Source organism: Lagopus muta, chromosome 9 (genome assembly GCF_023343835.1).
Source record: "Lagopus muta isolate bLagMut1 chromosome 9, bLagMut1 primary, whole genome shotgun sequence".
Taxonomy (NCBI): domain Eukaryota; kingdom Metazoa; phylum Chordata; class Aves; order Galliformes; family Phasianidae; genus Lagopus; species Lagopus muta.
In genome coordinates, this window is record NC_064441.1 from 11,289,552 (window position 1) to 11,310,922 (window position 21,371).

The 21,371-nt window shown below is 44.8% G+C and overlaps 1 protein-coding gene across 9 annotated transcripts in view; it reads right to left on the reverse strand.

The window, feature by feature from the left end:
• Positions 1-20,698, reverse strand: part of ACAP2 (ArfGAP with coiled-coil, ankyrin repeat and PH domains 2) — a 55,785-nt gene extending 35,087 nt beyond the window's left edge. For 7 of the 9 annotated variants that reach the window (XM_048955484.1, XM_048955479.1, XM_048955482.1 and 4 more), the window contains exons 1-4: positions 20,562-20,698; positions 5,728-5,785; positions 4,019-4,138; positions 2,612-2,665 (exon numbers count right to left, since the gene is read on the reverse strand). In XM_048955484.1, the coding sequence (XP_048811441.1) occupies positions 2,612-2,665; positions 4,019-4,138; positions 5,728-5,785; positions 20,562-20,614 (285 nt within the window). In that variant the 5' untranslated portion in view covers positions 20,615-20,698. The remainder of the gene's footprint in view (positions 1-2,611; positions 2,666-4,018; positions 4,139-5,727; positions 5,786-20,561) is intronic. The other 2 variants (XM_048955486.1, XM_048955485.1) reach the window with 1 other exon arrangement.
• Between the last annotated feature and the right edge of the window lie 673 nt (positions 20,699-21,371).

Below are 21,371 nucleotides of genomic sequence, written 5' to 3' on the forward strand. Positions count from 1 at the left end.
AAAAAAAAAAAAAAAGAAAGAAAAAAGAAGAGAGCAATATAGCAATAAACACAGACTGATGACATTGGTCCATACTCACATAAACGTTTATACAGGAAGGTATAAAGGTAATCAAATTAACCGTGGCTCAAGTTGTTTTTTGATGTAACATCTGTGTAAAACAACAACTTTCTAAATTCCTCTGAAAGAGGCATCACTGGATTTTCAGTGATTGAGCACCTTTGGAAAAGGGATTGGAGTCAGTGTGCCAGAACGAGCACTGCTGCATGTCTACCTGCAGCAACACACTGTTGGCATGGCACAGAGATGTTGAGATGTATCCTTAAGATTTTCAACATACAAAGGCAAAAAGTAGACTGGAATCAGATCACCAAAGCAACAGCAAAAAATCTAGTAAGTGATGTCAGCAGAAGTGTACCTCGTGTTCCAGCCTGTTCTGATGGAAGTTGGACTCAAGTCCAAGTGCAGCACTGATGGCATTACAATCTCTTCACACAGTGTCACTAACACAACTCAGCTTTGACCCACATTTTAACTTAAATCCAGTTTTTGTCTTATAAAGATGACTGGCAGTATCTGTTTTGCTGCTATGCTGAGCTATATGCTTGATTGTGACATCCTGATTAAGTCAAAAGAATACAAGGAAAAAGTGATTGTCCCAACTGAACACAAACTGTTCCAAAATGTAATGACTTAAGTGTGAAATAATCTTATTGAAAGAACAAATCCAAAATTCAGTTTGAGTCTTAATATTCCTATATACTAAATATTGGATTAAAGAAACAAGCAGCATCAACTATGCAATACCAAGTACTGCAGAGCAAAGCACCCAGCAGCTTGTTCTTTCCTCTTTCAAGAAAACGAAGAAAATACAACTGAGTTCAAGCCACCCATTAACAGTGGTACTACACTCACTGTTCAGTCTCCATTTTCAATGGTTTTCAAGACCAAACAGGATAAAAACACTCAGCAGCCTCACCCAACCTCACAGCTGACCCCACCTGAGGCAGGCTGACAGACAGACAGACCAGCATCTCCTGAGACCTCATCCAACCTCAATCATCCTACATCTAACAGCAGGATTAGGAGCATCGAGAAGATGGTGTTTGTGCTTTCACTTTGGAAAAAGCAAAAAAAACCCAGATAAAAGAACAGATAAAGTGCTTCTTTACAAGCTGGAAATCACAGAGGGACTACTCCCACTGCTGACATTTAAGTGTGCCAATGCCTGACGAGTGCACCAATCAAGATCAATACACAAAGAATGCAACCAGATGGAACTGCACTGATGACTGGACTCCCAGAAGCATCAGCCTTGCAATTCCACTTACAGTAATAACGAAGCGGGAAGAAAAAATGTTAGGGGAAAAAAAAAATAAATGAATGTTTTTCCCAAATGAACAGAAAACACTGCCCAGACCATCACTGCACCAGACTTACAGCCTTCCCAACACATTACCTTTACCACATTACATCAGTCTGGGTCTCAGCCTTTTCTGTAGCAAAGACACATACTGAAAAACAGGCAGTAATTCACATCTCAGTGGGACCCTCTCCTAGCCCTTCCCTTCTTTCTCTGGACAGAGCCTGCTTCTCCTCTTCTTTTCTCCTCTAGCTTCCCCCCACTCACAAGAGCTCTCCTGCCAACTTGGTCAGCAGCAGAGCTGGCACTGAGCTCATAAGTCCTGATGAACTAAGTAGATTCACACAAAGCTAAGCAGGGCCACAGAGTAAATCTGGCAAAGCTCTACTTTAAAATCCTATGCCATGCCTCACTTCTTACGTTCGTGCCTTTTGACAAGAGCCATTGCTCTACTCAGCAGGCTTGAGCACAGCAAGGAAACGGGGGAAAAGCAGGACAGAACTCACAAGTAGCTCTGCTTCCATCTGCAAAGCCTTCTGTTGTCTCCTTGTTTGCTATCTGCACTCAAACTGCCCCAAACGAAGAGCTGGAATATGCATGATCTTAGCCAAAGTACTGCAAGTCACAATCATGTAGTACAAGCATAAAAGTAGGAACGTGGGGCCTAGGGCATGTGTGTCAAAGGAAACACACCATAGAGCAAAGACACGGCTAAGAGGGCAACCAGCAGCAAGAACAATGGATTAAGAGCCAACTGGATCCACCTGTTCTAATCTGAAGAAATTGCTGACATGAAAGGAATCCTTTCCTATGTCTGCTGCTTTGAACCTTTGCATTGCTTCTCTCTGCCAAAATGTCACTGACCACTTCTTCTCAAGCTATCATTTTATTTCATTATACAAGATAAAGAAATTCAACTTCCATTGTTTCTCTTCCCTTCTAAGCTAGCATCTCAAACAAAACACACACACACACACACCGCAGCCTGTAGAACAACTTTAGGTTGATGCTAACAAGGTGAATTTCAGCTCAAACTGTTTGAATTGCATTTTAAGCTCTTAGTGCCATAAAGAAAACGCTACATATCTTCAGCACTTGGAGATACTTCAGTTGCTTTCCACCACTTTTCTGGAAAAGAGAAGAGAAGCAGTAGGGGCCAAAGGGAAAAGAAGAAAACAGAAAAAAAAAGAACACCAGTGTAGCTGGAGTTGAGCCATCAGCGTTATGTTCCAGCCAAAAATCACTTACATTGTGATAATTGATCATTTCCTGTAAGGTGTCAGAGAACTTTGTCAAGTTAGCCTGTAAAAAGAGAAAAAACAAAGTGGTTTTAAGTTCAGTCCTACTAAATACACAACACAAAAGCAATGCTTGCAGCTTTAAAGTAAAGAACTTAGGAAAAGGTTTCCCTTCACATGATTATTCAAACTGAAACCATTTTGTTAGAAGGAGAACACAGGGATATCATAAAGTAAATCTACTGAAGCTACAAACAACCCAAACAAAATGTTTTTGCTACCTACCTGTATATAAAGGACCAAATTGAAGCAAAGCAGGAAAAATTCAAGTTCAGCTGACTAAACTATGCAAAGGCTACATAATTTAACACAACATAAACCTAATATAACTTCTAATCACAATATAAAATCTTAATTTACACCACTTCATATTTATTAAAGCTTATAAGTAACACCAAAAGCTTGGTTAGTATGCTGCAATCATCCAGACATACACATTTACTGCAGGAAGTGCTGCCTCACAGCTGGTATGGTTAGAACTACCAAAATGTAGTTGTAGAAATTAAGTATCAACAAGAAACAGAAAATAAGGCTCCCTAACACCCTTGGCTAAAAGCTTTTCTAACAATAAAAAAGAATCACCCAGCTGGAATAAAAAAATGTAACAATTGATTAGAAGTAAAACTGGGCCAAATTCAGGGGATTTTGTCACTGCAGTGACAACTTCTTAAACAAGTAAGCTTCAAGACAACAAGCTTCAGCAACACTCAAAGCCATACAGGAGCCCACAGGCATTACATATAACCAGTGTGAAGATGCATACTTGCAATCAGTGCTGTTACATAATATGCATTAAACATGCACGATATACAAGATGTGCACGTAATTATAGCTGCACATTACATAACTTCATACTCACTTCACACCAATACATGGGAAATATTGTTTCCCAAATTAGCTTATCAAGACATCAGTCTGAAGTTACAACTTCATCAACGTGAGCTTTGTGAATTTAAAATCTAAGTGTTTATGGATCAGAGCATGCAAGGCTCAACTCCCCAGAGATCAACTCAAGGAACTCAGCTGTACAGAACTGGCTTTTACACTTTGTAGCTGGAACAACTACAACAAAATAAACAGGGCACACCTGTTCACTGCTCCACTCCTCCCAGGATGACTACTGCTGTCTTAAGATGCTCTGGAGTTTGAAAAACCCTCGTCATTACAGGTTAATGCTGAAGTGCAACATGCATTTGCAATGCACCACAGCTCAGAAAGCTCACTTTTAAGGCATACTCCAAAGAAAAACCAGCAACAGCTCAGTAGCATAAACCTCAGCTACCTCCCTTGCTGAATGTTGCACTATGTGCCCTTTTAAAGTTACATGTTTCTACATCCACTTTGACCAGTAACTTACCTCCACCAATGCATCTTTACAGGAATATTGTGCGAGGTCTCGAATTCCATTCATAAACTGCTTGTTGGCCAAACAGAAAGCTTTCCCAGTATCAATCATTGCAATACAAAGCTTTACCAGCTAAAAAGAAGAAAAATGATACAGTAAGATGTTTGGTTTTATGAGGTTTTTGCTTGTTTTGTTTTCACTTTCTCTAAATACCACCAACATAATCTTTCTTTTCCACTTTCTTTTTACGTTTTTGCTTATGGCTCCTTATCCTGAGCACACTGTCCGTCTTCCAGGGAAGAAGCAGCAGCATATAATTTAGTCCAGAAATCACAACTGTGGGACAGTAAGGCTGAGCGCAATGTGACCAACCAAGCAACAAGGTTGCCATCCAACTATAGGCCGTAGTTATCTAGCTCACACACTGAGCTGGCTTTAGATTAAAGCATTAGACTAAATCACTAATGCTTCACGTTACAATTACGCTGCTTAAATACTCCCCTTGTGCACTTGCCAGGAGAGTAAAAGGGGCTTTTCTGGTTGTTTCTGTTTTAAAACGCTAGGACACTGTCCCAGGGTAAAGAGTGAAGGGACTTTGCATGCAAAACAAAAGAACAAGAAAATTGTATTTTTGGCACAGAACTCCTGCAAGAAATCTGGAGGAGCAGGACAAGATCCTGGAGAATTCTCCTCCAGCCCTTCAAATGAGCCTCCTACACTGGTGCGAAACACAAACTTCCAAGACGGACGCTCGTAGTCTTTAAATACTCGTGTGCCTCATCACCCCTTGCAGCCAGCAGCATCGCTATCATTGGCACTGGACAGCTGAAATTAAGTATCCTTGATTTATTTTGAAAAAGCAAATGGTTACACTATTAACCACGAACCTAAAAACAGTGTTACAAGAAAAGGAAAAGCCTCTGGAGTTACCACACCTAACAGGGGCTTCATTTGTTTGCCAGCAGCCAACCCACAAGTGCTGGAGCAAAGGTTCGTATGCAAAAAGCAGCTGAGGAGATCAGCAAATGGCATCTGCCTGCCATATCAGATCACCGGCAGAAAATAAATTCAGACATTTAGCAAAAAATGAAGAAACAGTTTTCTTGTAGATGTGAAAGTAAAGCAAGCCACACAAAATGCTGCAAAGAAAGAAAAAAGCCTCTACATACTGCTGTTTAGAGAAAAAGAAAACACAAATGGATTGTAATGCACTGAAGGCGTGCTGCACAACGTACATTTTACATACATGCACAAAGCAGGACAAATCTTTCAGCAGTTAAGCCCCCTAGGCTGCAGGACGGGTGGATGCATACACAGCGTGTATCAAGCCGTAACCGTGCCTGCAGATTACGAGGGATCTCCAGACGTGATCAGCACGCAGTTCTCATAAAACCCAAGTTCCCAGATCAGGGACAGCAAAGCCTGGGGAAGCTGATGGAGCTCTCCTGCAGCTCACGGGACTGCCACAGGCAAGCAAGGGTCCTGGCTAGAGGGCCGGCAGGGATTGCACGAGCCCAGCCCCAGCTGCAGGATGCAGCCGCGCTGCCTGCTGCTGCCTTACCCAAACTGGGGTCCCCGGGGTCCTGCTGTGTGCTCGGCCCACATCCATCCCCTCTGCAGCAGCTGCTGCCACTTCCCAGCTGCAGACTTCAATTACACAAACCTAAACAAGGTTCCTGTGTTTTCCCCCAAAGCAGACGCTGTTGAATTAAAAAGCTTACCTTGTCAAGTTTCAGTTCCAGTTCTGTCACATCTCCTTCTACTTCTTCTAAAGCTGCCCTGCATGGTTAAAAATGTTTCCATGTAAAACTTGATTGGAAAAAAAAAAAAGAAAAAAAAAAAAGAAATACTCTGGGAGGTGGGGGAAGGGATAAGGACACATCCATTTAACCCATTTATTGGCATTGCAGTTTCACTGAAATCTGTGCTGTCTTACACCTGAAACTTAAAAGAACCACCAAAAATGCAGGGAAAGAAAAGACAGTAAGAAAAGGGAAAAAACACATTACCAGAAAATAATACCAGTAATAAGTCAGATAGCCTAGTAAGAAGGGTTTGAGATCCAATTGTGTCATACCTTTATGATTGCCACATCTAAATGTTTCCTCTACTGCTGGACAGCCAGTGGCCCATTATAAAAATAACACAGGAAAGAAACTAACTCTGAGTAAAATTCTGTAATCCTTTAGTGATGCTCATGGTGCCAACAGTCCTCTCATCCCTTTTTCTGCAGAACTACAGCAATAGGAGCATGAAAAATACCACTCTTACTATCAGCTGGCCTTACAGTACAGCTCACAGCAGTTACAGCCCTTGCCTCTAAGTCAAGGCTGATCCCATCTTCTGGGCCAGTCAAATTCCAGCTTCCACCAAATGCTGCATTCATAAAGCATTGCTAAACAGTAACTTTTTTTTAGTTTGAAGGCTGAATTTTCCTTTGACACCCCCTCCCTTACTGCTACCTGGAAAAAAAACAAACGGAGACCGAGAAAGGAGGGCGCTTTGCTCAGAGTTCATGAGGTAAGTTTCATCAGGCTCTACTGCCTTGAGGATTTGCATGTATTCATTTCTGGCAACAAGTGCTACACAACAAAAGCTACCCAGTGGGGCTGTGCTCTCGAGTTACAGAACACTCGGTAGGAACAGCTGTATTCCCAGCCCTTGTCCCATCCCGGGGCAGCTTGCTCTGTCAGCTTCTCCCCCCTAACAGCCCACAGAGGCACACTGCTCACCCACTGCAGCGAGTCCTGGGGAAAGCATGAGGGAACAGCAAGCTTTCTGCATTGGTTTATGGAAAACTGGATTGGATGAATCTCACATTTCAGCCGCCATCCCCTCTGCTCCCCCCAAAAACCTCCTCCTGGAAAAAGTGAGACTGGCAGAGAGCTACAATTTGGAGCAGGAATTCCTTCAGCCAGCTTTAAACTGAGGAGAGAGCACACGGGACCACAGCTTTACTGTCTCTTCTTGCTAATTCCATTCCAGTTCACATGAGTTCAAGCCAAGAATTAAGAAAAATTAAAAAACTGGCTCAGCCCCAAACTAAGGGAAAGCAATTTTATTTATTTATTTTAAAAGAACAGATCTGAAAAACATAACCAGTTGCCTGCAGTGCTCCAATACTACGCATGACATTCCCAGCCCTTTGCAGGTCACCCCAATAGAGAATTACATTCCTGTTCAGTATCCAAAGGCATTCCCACAGTGACATCCTCCTTCTATAGCCAAGCACGTTCCCCAGCAGTTACATTCTGGCTTCTGCTTTCTCTAGCTTCACACATAAAAGGATTTTGGGCAATTTTACTTTCTTCTCTTTCTTCCATAAACAGCTAACTTGCATTTCAGCCTACAGAACAGAATTTTGTTTCCGAAAGAACTGTGGAATGGAACACAAACAAACAAGCAAAAACTTCAAGAAAGAGGAGAAAAATGATAAACATCTCAATATTTAAAATATTAGTTTGTATTAGTTTGCTTACAACCAGTGCAACCAATTTTGTTTGTCTCTCTGGCATCGACATGAAAAGCATGATTAAGTCGTTTGTTTACAGAATCGCTGCAAGATCTGATAAGAAAAATGTTTTGTGTGTGCTTAACTAGCAGGGAATTCCAGCTCCACAGGACTTAATGAGCTAAAAAGTTTGAGAGAGATTTGAGATTAAGAGGGGAGATAAGGGCAGTTAGAGCAGTAGAATGAAGACAGCACATCTGCTCAGCAGTTGCAGTTGTGCTCAGCGGTGGGTGGACACACAGCCCTTCCATCACTCCGTTCCCTGCAGGTGGGACACTGCAGCCCCCAGCTCAGGCTGGCCCATCACCACAGCCACAGGACAGAGGGACAGGACAGTACACCTGGGCACGGGTCAGAGGGCTCCAGAACCCAGCTCTCCATTTCTCCCTGTTTCTCTGCACTGAGCTGGCATCTTTCACCATTTCCATCACATTAAAACAAGTAGAAGAGTTACTTTCATGCTCGCAGACACACTAGATTGTGAGCTTAAGAATGGAGAGCATGCCCTCCTATCAGAATAGACATACAGACACCCAATAACACACTAATGTGAAAGTACCCATCTATCCAGACAAATTAATTTCATACTGTGTTCATAGGGAACACATTAAAAACCCTTTACCTGAGCTGTGCTACATCAACATTATTTTTTCTTAATTTAATAGTTCACGAAGCCACAAAACACAAAGGTGCAGATCCTTCTCTAAAACATCTGTGTCAGGGATCCAAATTCACTGAAAACTGTCACAATTGAGTAAATCCCACGTCTTCAGCCAAGACAAAACCTCCAGCTATAAACACAGGAAATGGTCACAAAACAACACTGAGGACGCAGTGCCAATTGTGACAAGTACCAGGAATGCCGCTGCTTCAAAGTGGGAGCTGGGACCAGGGTTTGCGTCAGGCTAATCTTGGCCAAAAGGCTCTGGCATCAGGATTAAGGATCAGCTCTTCAAATCTGCCTCAGCATACGAACAAAAGGCAAACATCTGCAGCTGTGGGATGTTCAAACACTGCATGGCAAGCACAAAAGCAGAACAGCTGCTTAAAGGTGGGGGACAGCTCTGTAAGTGAGCAGTCTCCCGATTTCTTCATGCTCCATAAGAAGGACTCCCAGGAACGTGTTTCTCTCCACTGCTGCTCCTCCTCTCCTTCCCTCTCCTAAAACACAGGCAATTTGCTAGAATACAGCTTCCTGCACAGCCACACTGCAATGCAGAAGGAATATAGGAGACAAGGGAAGGAAACTCAAAACCCAACTTGGTGGCTCTGGGCAGCAGCACGGTGTCACAGGACGGTGTCACTGGATACCTGGCTCTGCAGGTGATGAAGGACAGGCTCAGAACTGCGGAGCCGGACACCAAAAACCCCAGGAACCAAAGGAAGATGACAGCTGAGCTCTGCTCCAGGAGAATCAGTCACCTGCAGGCCGTGAGCTGCAGGCACATCTTAAGGAATTAACTTAGTCCAGGTGTGAACACCACGCACTGCTGAGCACAAGGCCAGCAACCCACAGACACACAAGTGCCTGCTTGGCTTCTATGACCCCTCCTTACCCTTACAGTGTAAAAGATGGCAGTGGTCAAGGCTCATAAAGGCAGCTGTTCTTCAAATATCTGCATGGCATCAAAGCCATGGCTAGCCTTGTGCCTTCCACTCATTCATCCCATCCACTCTATCTTGCATTTTAACACTGCATTCCTGGAAGCAAGGAGGCAGGATACTCATCATGTATCAGATGCTGAATGCAAGGCAACAAATTGGAGAAGCCAAATGTGCCGTGGATGATTAATGATCATTGTTAATTCAAGAATTAATACAACCCAGTATCACAAATTATTCAAAAGAATAGCAGCCTATTAATAATTTCCCATGGGCTCCCCCCCATTTTATTGAAAGAAAGTTTAAAGCCTAAATATTAATCTCAATATTCACCTCCTAAATGCACTTTAAGAACAGAAACACACAACAGAAAATGCTAATCAGACTGAGATTTCTGCATACCTTCATGTATAAGGGTTTGTGGTGGAAACAGCAGATTCTCACCATTATAAATCCAACAATATTAGTGCTGAAGCTTTGTCTTCAAATCTTGGAAAGACACAGATCTCACAGGTCTCCTACCTGCACATATTCTGTACACAATTGTCCCCACTGCACACCTGATTTCACTGCAGATGCCATACCATTTCAACTCACTTCTACTGCGGTTCAGTAGCACAAAGCTGACATGTAATACTAGCCACAAGTTGTCAGTAGCTAAATCAAAGTACTTGAGAACACATTACTATATTCCCCTTTTTTCATTTTTTCCACTGCAGTACTGTCACATGAGAGCAGTCAGTAAGGAAGCATTACTGCGCCCCACTGCCAGTGGAGAACAGTTCTGCCTTGCATGGATGAAGATGACTGAATGTGAACCAACAAGTAAATGGAACGGTGATTAACTGCCTTTTATCCTCTTCATTGCATTTTGTTTTAAACTTTAAGGCCATTCGGAAGACTGAAAAGCTGTAACGAGGCACAGCTCACTAACAGCAAGGCCAGAGCTGGATAAAGCTGGTTCTTAGTTGGCTAAAGTAAAAGTGATGATCATTTTAACTTCTCAATACAGCCCCCCATGTATACAGAAGCTATCCATGCATCCCACTGCTCTAGATGTGCACAGGAATGAATTGAAATTACCAAGCACTCATGCTACCATTTTATGATACCAAACTGAGGTTTCAACCTGTGCAGTGCCCACTGAGATTCATTCAAAGGTCACTAAGACAATGACTCCTGATCCCAATTATCCAACTGGAACAAAATCAGCCATAGAGTTGTTTATGAATCACTGGTAACAGTGACTGCATTCTGCATTCTTAAAGACAAAGAAAATAGGAGCAAATAAGTCACTACATTTTTCCAAGAAAGAATAATTCACAGCAAGAGAACTTCAAAACACCTTAAGGGCAACTTGAAAAGAAGTCCTACTAACTGTGAAAAATGTGGCAATAGGATAAGATGCAGAAGTGCAAGATAAGGGCACGCACCTGATGATTTCAGCAACATCTCTTCTCTGACCTCCCTGTCAGAGTCCACCATAACAGCAGAAAGGCCAGCAGACATTAATGAGAGGACAAACTGCAAGCTGCAAGTATGAGCAGTTGCACCTTGCTATCACATTTGAGAAGCTAAACAATTGTTTGCACATAGGTTTAAAAACAGCCATGCAATAATTGCTGAAGGTAAAAGTAAGGCCTGGGGAAACACGCTTCAACAGGGCTTAGTGCCACTGCACAGAGAAACAGGAGGCTTCCACCTGTTCTTTACTTCACTTCATCCCTCTGATGGCAGATCATAGAATGGTTTGGGTTGGAAGGGACCTTTAAGATCTAGCCTCAGGCTCGTCAACTGTTCCCTCCTTCCACTGTGTATTTTATTTGACCTCTTTCATCTACAACTGGATATTAGAAGGTACCTAGAATTAACTTACTCAGCAAGGTAACAAGGAATACTTCTGGTGCACTTCTGGTGAAATGGTATTAGAAAATCACAGGTTAAAAAGAAGCATGTTACACTGAGGGACAGAAGTCACACACTGACCAACAGGCCCAAAAACCATGACTAACACCAAGGATGCACACAAAAGTGGCTGAATGACTTCTGGCATGACCCACAACCATGAGTGTGGGCTGAAGAAAGCAGGCTGTAGCAGCCTGTCACTGAGCCCATTGAAGCACTGGTTTGGCACCACAAAGATTTTTCCCTCCTGGCACAGAGCCCCTCCATGCAGGACAGATGATGAATGCTCCAAGACACGCTGAGATGAGCTGCCTCAGCCACACTAGTATGCCTTGCATTATTAATTCTTCAGTCATTAGCATAAAACGTTTTATCAATAGCTCAGAAAAGCTTCACAACCTGAACCAGAATCAGAAACAATGTTCACTCTATTTCCTCTCTGAAATTCCAGGGATTTTCTATGAGCTTGCAACAAAACAGGACAAACCCCTTTAAGATGCATGCTTCACCTGATTTATTCTTTACTGCAGGACTACCCATGGTTAAAGGATAATGAACGCAATAAAGTGACTGTCCAAAAGGAGGAAATTTTGTTGCACTCAAGGTACACATCACAATCTCTGTCCCAGACAGCTTTGACTGGTAACGCCAACCAGGAATGAGTCCAAAGCTTTCTAAGAGGCCTTACTATGAGATAAGGAGGTAGTTCTATCATCCCAAAATAGTAAAACAACAAAAAAGGCAGAAACAAGCTCCAGATACTGAGAGTGCTGAGCAAAAACTTCTCATTGCTAAAATCTGCAAACATCACAGGGCTGCTCCCATCTTCTAAATCTCAGCAGCTCAGAGCTTTCACACAGAAGCAGCAGAAGAAATAAGGGGCTTGAGCATTGGAAGCACAGCTATGCAGAAAGGTGAGCAAAAGAAAACACAAACATTACCATTGAGCAGCCAACTGTCAAGGAGAAAAGACAGGAACAGCTCACCATCTATGTACTATTGGCCTCAAGTTCTGGAGTTCCAAGTCAGATGCTGGAATCTGACACGACTCTAAAGTCAGAAGTAATAAAGTCAGAGGAACAATAGAGGAATTAATTCCTGATTTGTGAAGGTACCCCTTATGTACCTCAGGTGCAGCTAATGTAAAAGACAAGTTACCAGTGCTTGAAAAACAGAAAAAGGAAATACCACCAGGTCCCCTTGGTCTAAGTTCCTCAGTGCAAAGATGTCCAGAACTGCTCACAGCATGACTTACACACCTGCACACAACTCCTCCTGAAGATCAGAGTGCTCTGAGGTTACTGAAAGGCCATTACTTCCAGATTTCCTATAGTGTCCATACGGGTGTTGCATTGAATAAGGCAATATCTGTCCCTTTCACCTTTAATTTCCCAATTAGCTTATACATAACCACTGTTAGAAAAGTACTGTCGTGTTCAAACCACCGTAAGAGGCCAATGCCTTCATAACAGAGCTTACGGGGTATTAAAAGGGCAAGGAGCATTAGCTCTGTAGAATTTAGTTAAATCAGGTGGATCCTCTGTACTGAAACCAGAGGAAAGTTTTAGCTGCGTTGTGCAGACAGCTCTCAGCAAGTCAAAAATACACATATTTTGCAGTGTGTTTCCTCAAAATCGAGATGTCCTGTTTAAGTCAGATGAGAGGTTGCAGCAGTTTTGCAGTAGATGAGCTCTAACCTGAAACTTTTGTTCAGCTTTTAGGTGCTGACACATACAGACCTCACACGCATACAATAACCACATTCGACATGCAAATGAGTGACTTTATTGTGGTTTTATCAGATACCATTACTTCAAAGTGATGATCTTTGTTTGCCCTTTGTGCCTCAGCATTTGCACTAAAAAAGACAATTGAATCCAATCTCAAGATGACAGAAAGCACAAGCATGAGGAGAACAAACATGCATGATGGACGGGTGCTTCTCTCAAGTTTGCCATCTTCACAGTCAGAAAAGTGAGTCTCTTCATTCCTCTCGTAAGTGACAACAGGCAATAGATTCAAAGAGAATAAGCATTTGGAATATTGTAAAGCAAAAACTACAAAATGCATACGGCACACCCGCAGCCTTGGAAAAGGTTTAAATACACTTTGGGTACATTTAGCTCTCTCTTCCCCCACAGCTTTCAGTCATCAGGAGATTAGAGACCCCAGGCCCTCACTCCTCCACTGAAGCTGATTGCAGGTATGCTGTTTCCCAACAAAACAGGAGTTTGCATATTCGTTATAAATGACACTTTAAAGGTTTCTCATCTCACATCACCTGTAAATATTTTCAGACAGAATCCTGCGAGATCAATATTTATAATGCAGTGGACACTCTGCAATAGTGGATGCATTCAGTCCTTCAACTGATGAATTTTCATCATTCAATTACAGAGACCGACCAAGTGGGACAGAACAAACAGGCTGACAAATTCACAGTCAGTCTCTTAAGAAGGTATTCCAGGAATTTAAATGAGTACTTGTAAAAGCAATTCTACCCAAAATTGGAGAACCCACTGGAGAAGAACCCCAGAGAGAGGGTAGCCATGCATACTTCCTAAAAAGACACCTACTCACACCACACACACATTTGGCTGCCATTTGCATCCTCAGTGATACATCAGAGACTCCACAGCCCCTTAAGCAGGTTTTATCCTCAGTGACCCTGACCAGCAAGGCCAATACTCCTGGCCTGCTCTCACAGCACGCCTTACCCAACCAGAGCAGGCTATCTGCACTGACACCCAGGTTAGTCACCTAAACCTCCTTTGGAAACAATGGCGTAGAACATCATTGCCAGGGTGCAGTTCACCTTATCTTGACATGCTTGGCTAAAACAAACCAGGAGGCACCCAAGATACACCTCTTGCTCTTCGTAAGAATTCCAGGAGCATAGCTTAAGTTTTCTCTTACTAAAGCAACGGCAATGCTAAGATGAGATTAAATGCACTTTTTGTTCTTCAAGGAAATGAAGAAAGAAGAGGTCTATTTCATTAATAAATTACTGAGAAAGACAGAAGCTCCAACAGCCTCACACGAGCACTACAGAGACTGTAGATACTGCCCACACTGCCAGGTGAGCACAGTGGGTCTTGAATGCCTTTTGACAGCCCCAGCTCAGATCACATGGCCCAGCACCTTTCCATCTACAGTTTATTACTTTTCCTTCTTCATCCACTCAGTTCTTATTTAGTGGTCTTACACCTAAAGCATATTAGAAAATACTATTAAAAATACAATAGGAAACAATATTGTGATGCTCAACACATTCCTTACATTGAATTTCACCAGAAGAATCCAGCAACACGCTTCCAGAAAGTACTCTAAGCGAAAGCCAAAACCACACACAGACCACAGCTTTCTGCCCCAACACACAGCATTCTCTGCCATTGCCACTGGCTGAAGAAGGGCGATGGTAACGGGGGACCCTGGGAGACGTGGTTTGGCCAGGCACAGGGCAGTCAAGGACACTGCAGGCAGCAGGAGAGGGATGGAGAGCTCAGGCCCCCACAGGTCCCCACTGGGCAGAAAGCACAGCCCAGCTCCCAGCCGCATTCCTCAGCCCTCTGCCAGGCAGAATGGATAACACTCAAGGCCAGAAGCCACCTGGAGCAGAGGAGAAGCATGGCTCATCTCCCTTTGTGCCAGGTGGGGAGCTGAAAGCAAACTTCAGTTCACAAAATGTCATTCCAAACATCACTGCACAAATGCATGCGATCTATTCAGCACTACACAAGCTGCAAGTCTTCTTCCAAATAGGTACAAGCTCACCAGTGATTGGAAATCAGGATATTTGAAAAGCACAGAAATGTTAGTGTTTGATATCCTTAAACAAACATCTGGCACTCAGAAAGACAGAAATCTGGAGTTCTCTGAACAGAACCTTTTTTAATTCCACAGATGGGATACATTTCACTGCATGTGGCTTCTCCAGTTTCTCTTTGCATTATATCCAGCATACAATACAAAAATACATTTTGGAGGTTTAGAAACTTCAAAATCGCATCATACAAACGGATCGCTCGCTCCGCTTCATGTTTATGCATACAAAAATGTCAGCAGAAGTTTCTTGTAGGGACTACTGAGCACATATTATTCTCTCATAAGCAAATCAAGTGCTCTGCATGTCCACTGAACGCCGCTGGGCTGCATATCCTGTGCAGAGCCACATGCAACTATTTTAAATCCCCATTACTATTAATACTCTAAAAATTACTCAACGGCACCTTGCTTGCACACTGCAGCATCCAGCCATGTGAATGTCAAGCAGCAAGCCTCCATCCCAGAAAAAGCCCTGCCACATCAGCAGGCACCCAGGCACCTCTGACAAGCCTCAGCTCCGCTCAGATCGTCCTCTCGGACATAAAACACCCAAAGAGAATGCTTTGCAGCCAATTATTTTCTTAGTCTATGCTGGCGTTCTGTCAATTTGAAAACAGAGAGGGCACCGTTCCATAAACAAGGCAGCTCTTGCCCCTGCAGAGGAACACTTGGCAGTGTAACAGTGCATTTACCCCAGATTTGAGGCCTGGCTGCTTTTAATTTTCACAGATTGAATGCTATCCAGAAAATAACTGTTCTACTGAATATGTGAGGACTCCTCCTGAAGAGACCACGAGGCAAAGCAGCATTTAATCTGTGTTCCTGCACTCCTTAAAACTGCATGCTTTATGATCACAATGACACTACCTGCTATTTGCTTTGCTCTCCACTTCATCCTTCAGCCACACAAAGGAGTGGCAACCAGTGCAGGATTTACACTGCCCCACAGACAGCTGAGGGAAAACTACAGATATTAAAATAAACACCACAGACCGTGTGCTGCTAATCTTTATTTCCTCCAAAATCTCCCACTACAGGCAACAGACAGCAGCAAATGGAGCTGCCTGATCTGCCACCGTCCCACAGCAGCTGCCCACAACACTACCCAAGCACAAGACTACTTCTGCAGTCACTGCATCTTAACTTCTGGTCACACTTGAGCTTTTCATATACAAGTGAGTTAAAACAACAGTCTATCAGAGTTGAGTCTTCTGCTTCCTGCCCACGTAAACATAAGGCTGTGAGACACCACATTAAGTAACCACACGTCTGTATTTTTGCTCTCCCTGGTGACACCGCTGCACTCACAGCTCCTCACAGCACTACAGCAAGAACCTGACCTCTTCTGTGTATAAAGCTGACTGATGACCCTCCTGCATACAGTAATGGGCTGTTACTGCCTCCACTCTAAGCTCACTTCTTTGTTTCTTTAGGGAAAAGGGCACAAACAAACCCAGAACAAACAGCCACCAACCAACAACCCCACCACTGCATTCCCAGATGAGAATGCCAAACCAAAACTAAGAAAACATCTAAAGTTCCTATCAGCAATTCGGGATACGGTTAAGTAAAATCAAATGGAAAAGTCTTAGTAATTATAATCAAACAAAACAGAATTGCAATTACCATAGCAAAACTAACATTTGTAATACATAATTATAATGGGCACTTTAAAAATAAACCACCAAACAACAACGAAACAGAACAAATGAGATGTCCTACCTGACCCCTGCAGCCTGACTTCCAGACACAGATTTCTCCAGTCTCCATTAGGAAGGACTACAACAACTTAGCAGTAACAATTTCAGTGTGAGAGATATAGAAGAAATGTATTTGAAAAGCTGGTCTGATGAGAATTTTTTGCCCCGGATGAAAATGCTATTTGCTGGATCCCCTATTCCAGTGTACATTTTTTATATCAATTATTTTCTTTGTGCACATCTGAAAGATGCAGTCCTACCTGAAATAAACACAGATGGCTGGCAGGTAGCTGAGAGTAGAACTCACACAAGCAAAGGATGAGCAGCTGGAGGCACTGCTAAGTAACTCCAACAGGCTGTGAATAGCACCATTCTGCTGGGCTGCTGCCATTCACCGGGTATTACAATCACAAAAACAACTGCATGAGTTTGCTATTACCTGCCTTACATTCACAAAGAAGTTTTCTATTTTGAGTTACCGCATCTTTCTTACTTCCTTATTCTGCAATATTTTCCAGACTGCCCTGCCAAGTCAGTCACAACATGCTTTCCAGTCCTAACAGTGAGAGCAGAGAGCTCAGAGAGAGAATTTCTTTCAAAACTGCTCTTGGAAGAGCTAGATGGGGTGTGAATCTGCTCAGCCCTTCCCTCTCATGATGGGGGAGCTGGACACCACCGCGCTCAGGGTCTGGAGGCAGCGTGCCCTGCACAGCAGCCCTGATGAGAGGCAGGCTATGCTCTATGGCAGGCCGACGTGAGTTGAGCTCAGCAAGGCACTCTGCTCTGCTCCACACCGCCATGTGACAGAGCACTTCCGTCACGTGGGCAACAGATGCTTGTTGACTAAACTTGGGTTATACAGTAAGAAGCAGAGAAAAATGATCCTAAACATAGTAATCTGTACGTGGCACAAGTGACCTATTCAGATACACATCCTAAATCAGCCTCTCGAAGCAGGATGTGCAGTGAGCTGGTCTCCCAATAAGAGTTAAGCGATAACTTCACGCAAAAGCTACTGAATTTAGAGATTATTTCTTTCAAGCTATTGCCTTTTGAGCATTGCAAGCTCATACCTAAAAGGTACATTGATCTAGTGGCAGAAGTGATCAAATGCAACCCCAACACAAAGCTCTTGGGGCAGATTTACAGCAACTACAACAAAAATCAATGGTTTTAAGAGCTCATTCACATTTGAATGCGACACATTTATAAACATTAGATACACCAAAAACAAACTGAAGTGAATCACGCCCTTCATCCTAGAGAAGGAAAGCAATCTTGTCATCTACACACCCCATTCTTCCTGTCCTGCATGCGAGACAAGGGACTCAATCTTATCTAAAGGCAAATGAGCTGCATCAGATGCTGCTGGAGGTGAAAGCAGATCTTTATTTCTGCAGCAGGAGCAATCTGACCTCCCCAGCACCTCCCCACTCTGTGCTGCTCTCACAGAGAGGCCCAGCCTGGCAGAACCACGCTCACCCACAGCTTCAGTCACATCTCACCCAGGGCCTATTGAAGAGGATACGCCATAGCCACCCCTTCTCCTCAAACTGCCCATCACATATTTTCACTAAGAATGAGAATTGGCAACAGTTTCATTTACATCCTTTCATCTACCTCCTGTATCCATCATCTGTTCTGCAGCTGGGTCTCAGGAACTCAACTTTCCCCTAAGCGCACGCGCTCACCAGAAGAAAAACAAAAACAGAACCTTAAAATTCAGTAACACTCACAGAGTAACAGACAAGGACTGAAAATCATCTCAAAACTTCGAACACTTCCCTGATGTATTGTAGAGACTGGAATAGACAAAAGCTTTGGTTTCTTTTAACAAGTTCTAACAATTGCATGCATCACAAGGAATAGAACTGAGCTGTTTCTATTATTTATCAAGACTGTTAACTGCCACAGCAGATCCATTCCCGCGTCACCCAACCATACTTGTCCTTTCCAGACATTCACGTTCAAAGCAATCCAAGTGGCTGCATGCTTCATTTATCAAGAGATCTGATAATTGTAGTAGCAAGAGCTCAAAGAACTGTTCCAATAAACTCTGAAATTCTCATTGTTTAATGATAAGGAGAGCGTATTATTTCACAACACTATTTGCGTATTAAAAAGCACTCCAGGAATTCCTGCTTATACACCAGGAACTTGTCAGCACAGCTGAGATCTTGCTGCCCAAAGGCTGCTCCACGGCCCTTCCCTCAGCAACTTCTTCATCTGATGGGAAGTCACCACCATGCTGCGAGAGAACTGCAAGCACATTTCCTTGCTAACTCAGTGGTTTGTCCACACTTTGAGAAAGGGAGTCGTGGAGGAAAAGCACATGACTTCTGTGAGATTATTTTCAGAGCTTCAAAGGAAGAGTGCATTTAAAAGAAAAAAGGAAAAATGTGCAAAACAAATACGATTGCCAGTTTGCAAAGATGAGCTTCGACTCACAGCCTTTTCTACTGTCCTGTCAGAAATCCGTTTCTCAACCTCAAGCTCCCAAACACAAACGGATTTGGTATGACTCAGCTCACAAACAGCAACAAGCTGTCCTTGCTTCGGGTTTTATCACTCACAGATTCCTTTATCCACTGGGAAAAAAAACACGCCTTCCCAAGACACAATACACCATGCATCCAATGTGAATCCTCACACCCATTATCCATCATTGCATCAGCCACAACTTGTGTTATTTTATATGCACCTTGTGTAAACAAACCGACCTCCCTTTGATTCAAGCAACTACAGCATTCCCAATTAATAAGTCAAAGCCAATGAGAGAGCAGCACGATATTTGTGAGAAGCTTATCAAAGCAAGGAAGCTGGACATCCCCAGCTGTAGGTTGTGGCATGATTTAAGAGACTCAAGTTGTGCCCTGCCAAAAGAGGGATTTGTTGACTCACGTACTCTGATTCACCCACTTCCTTCCAGTTGTCTCCACAGCTACAGATGTCAGTATGCTGTGACAGCTCCGTGCCCTGCTCTCCTCCTGACAGGTTCATTTAACCGCTCCAACAGGTGCCGCGGTATCAAGGAGTGGGACTGCACCCACCTGTTCAGCAGGGCCAGGAGACAGCCGCAGCTCTGCTTTGCTATGAGGAGCACAGCGTGGGGACGCTGCTCCCCGAGCAGCACTAAGGCTCCTGCTGGCCCTTCCTATGTCAGCGCACACACCGAACTCACCGCAACCTCCACAGCCAGTGTGCAGGAAAGGCTTCTGAGCACTCATTAGTTGAGCCACAGGAACACTGAGAACAACCAAAGTTATAACAGTAAATGCTAATTAATAATGAAAGATACAAGCGTTCTTCCCCATGTGAAATACCGCAGAATTGCTGCTTCATAGTTTTAAGCACGCAGCTCAAAGGTTGGAAGAACATTTTGGTGGCATCAAACAATTTCATCATAAGGCTGTCCTCAGTTTCTCCATAGGCAGCAGCATCTGAGGCTCTCCGAAAGAGCACTAGACTGATAGAAGAGGCATCCCACTGTTTCTCTCCTTGAAGGAAAAGGATCGAGAGCGGAGAAAAGGAGAATTGAGGGGTAAATATGATGAGAAACCAAGATAACTTGAAGACACAGCACGCTTCTGCTCACAAATCATAATCTTAATTTCCTGCTTTCTTAAGCGCGTTCTATACCTAACAGCTATCAGTAACCAAACAGTATTACGGCCAATCAAACAGTTCCATGATTCAATCAAGTCGCTCTGCGATCGCATCGCCACCAGATGGGACAGACCCGGACAGGAAACATCGGCAGCACGGAGCGCACTGCCGTTACAGAGCAGCGGTCAAACGAGAGGAGACAACAGGGGAGCGCACGCCCTGGCCCGACGGCGGTTCGGGTCAGCGGAGCCGCCGGCAAGGAGCGGGCTGCTGCTGCTGCGGGCAGAGGCAGCGGGGCCGGGCGCGGCCGAGGATCCGGAGCCGCCCGGCGGGAGCCGCACCCCGCTCCACACGGCTGCCTCCCGCCCCGCCGCGTGCCCCCCGCTCGCCCCCCGGCCCCGCACACCTGAAGCGCGGCGAGTCCTTCAGGCACTCCTCGAAGTCCACGGTCACCTTCATACTGCCCGGCGGCGGGGCTGCGCTGCGGAGTGCGGGGCGAGGCCGCGCCGAGGCCGGCGGCCGGGCGGGGCGGGACGGGGCGGGGCTACGAGGGGGCGGTGCCGGCGGCACTCATGGCGGCGCGCGGGGGCCCGGCGGCCGCAGCGGGGACGCCTCAGCGAGAGTCCCTCGTCCCGCCTCCCGCTCCCGGCCGGAACTGACGGCCCGGACAGCCGAGAGGAGGCAGCCGTCACCGGGAGCGGCCAATCGCAGCCGGAGGTGGGCGGGGATTCGCCGCATCGGCGTACGGCGGGAGAGCGGCGACCCGCAGGAACGGGAGCGGCTCGGCCAATCGCAGAGCGGAAGAGGAGGGCACAGCAGCGAGAGCGGCCAATGACCGCTGTGCTGGAGGAGGGCGCCAACCACTGCCGTGCCGCAGAGATCGCTTCCGCATCGGGCTCCAGAAGTGACGGCCAGGTAAGCCAATGGGAGAACGGCCAGCAGCACTTGACACGCCTCGTTGCCGCGACGACCCGAAAGGCCAATGGCAGCTCTCACGAGTAGGAAGGGACGGCCGCCGCGCTGCCATAGGCTGAGCCGCCTGTCACTCACAGCAGCCGGCGGGAAGGCAGCGGCCGCCCGAGGAGCCTGAACATCCCACTGCTGGCAACTGTCACCTGCTAAGAGGAAAGCCTTGGGAAAGGCACGCTGCAGCAACCACGCGGCACGGCGCCTATGTCGGCGATACATCCGTTCTCATCGTTCCTGTATCAGGGTC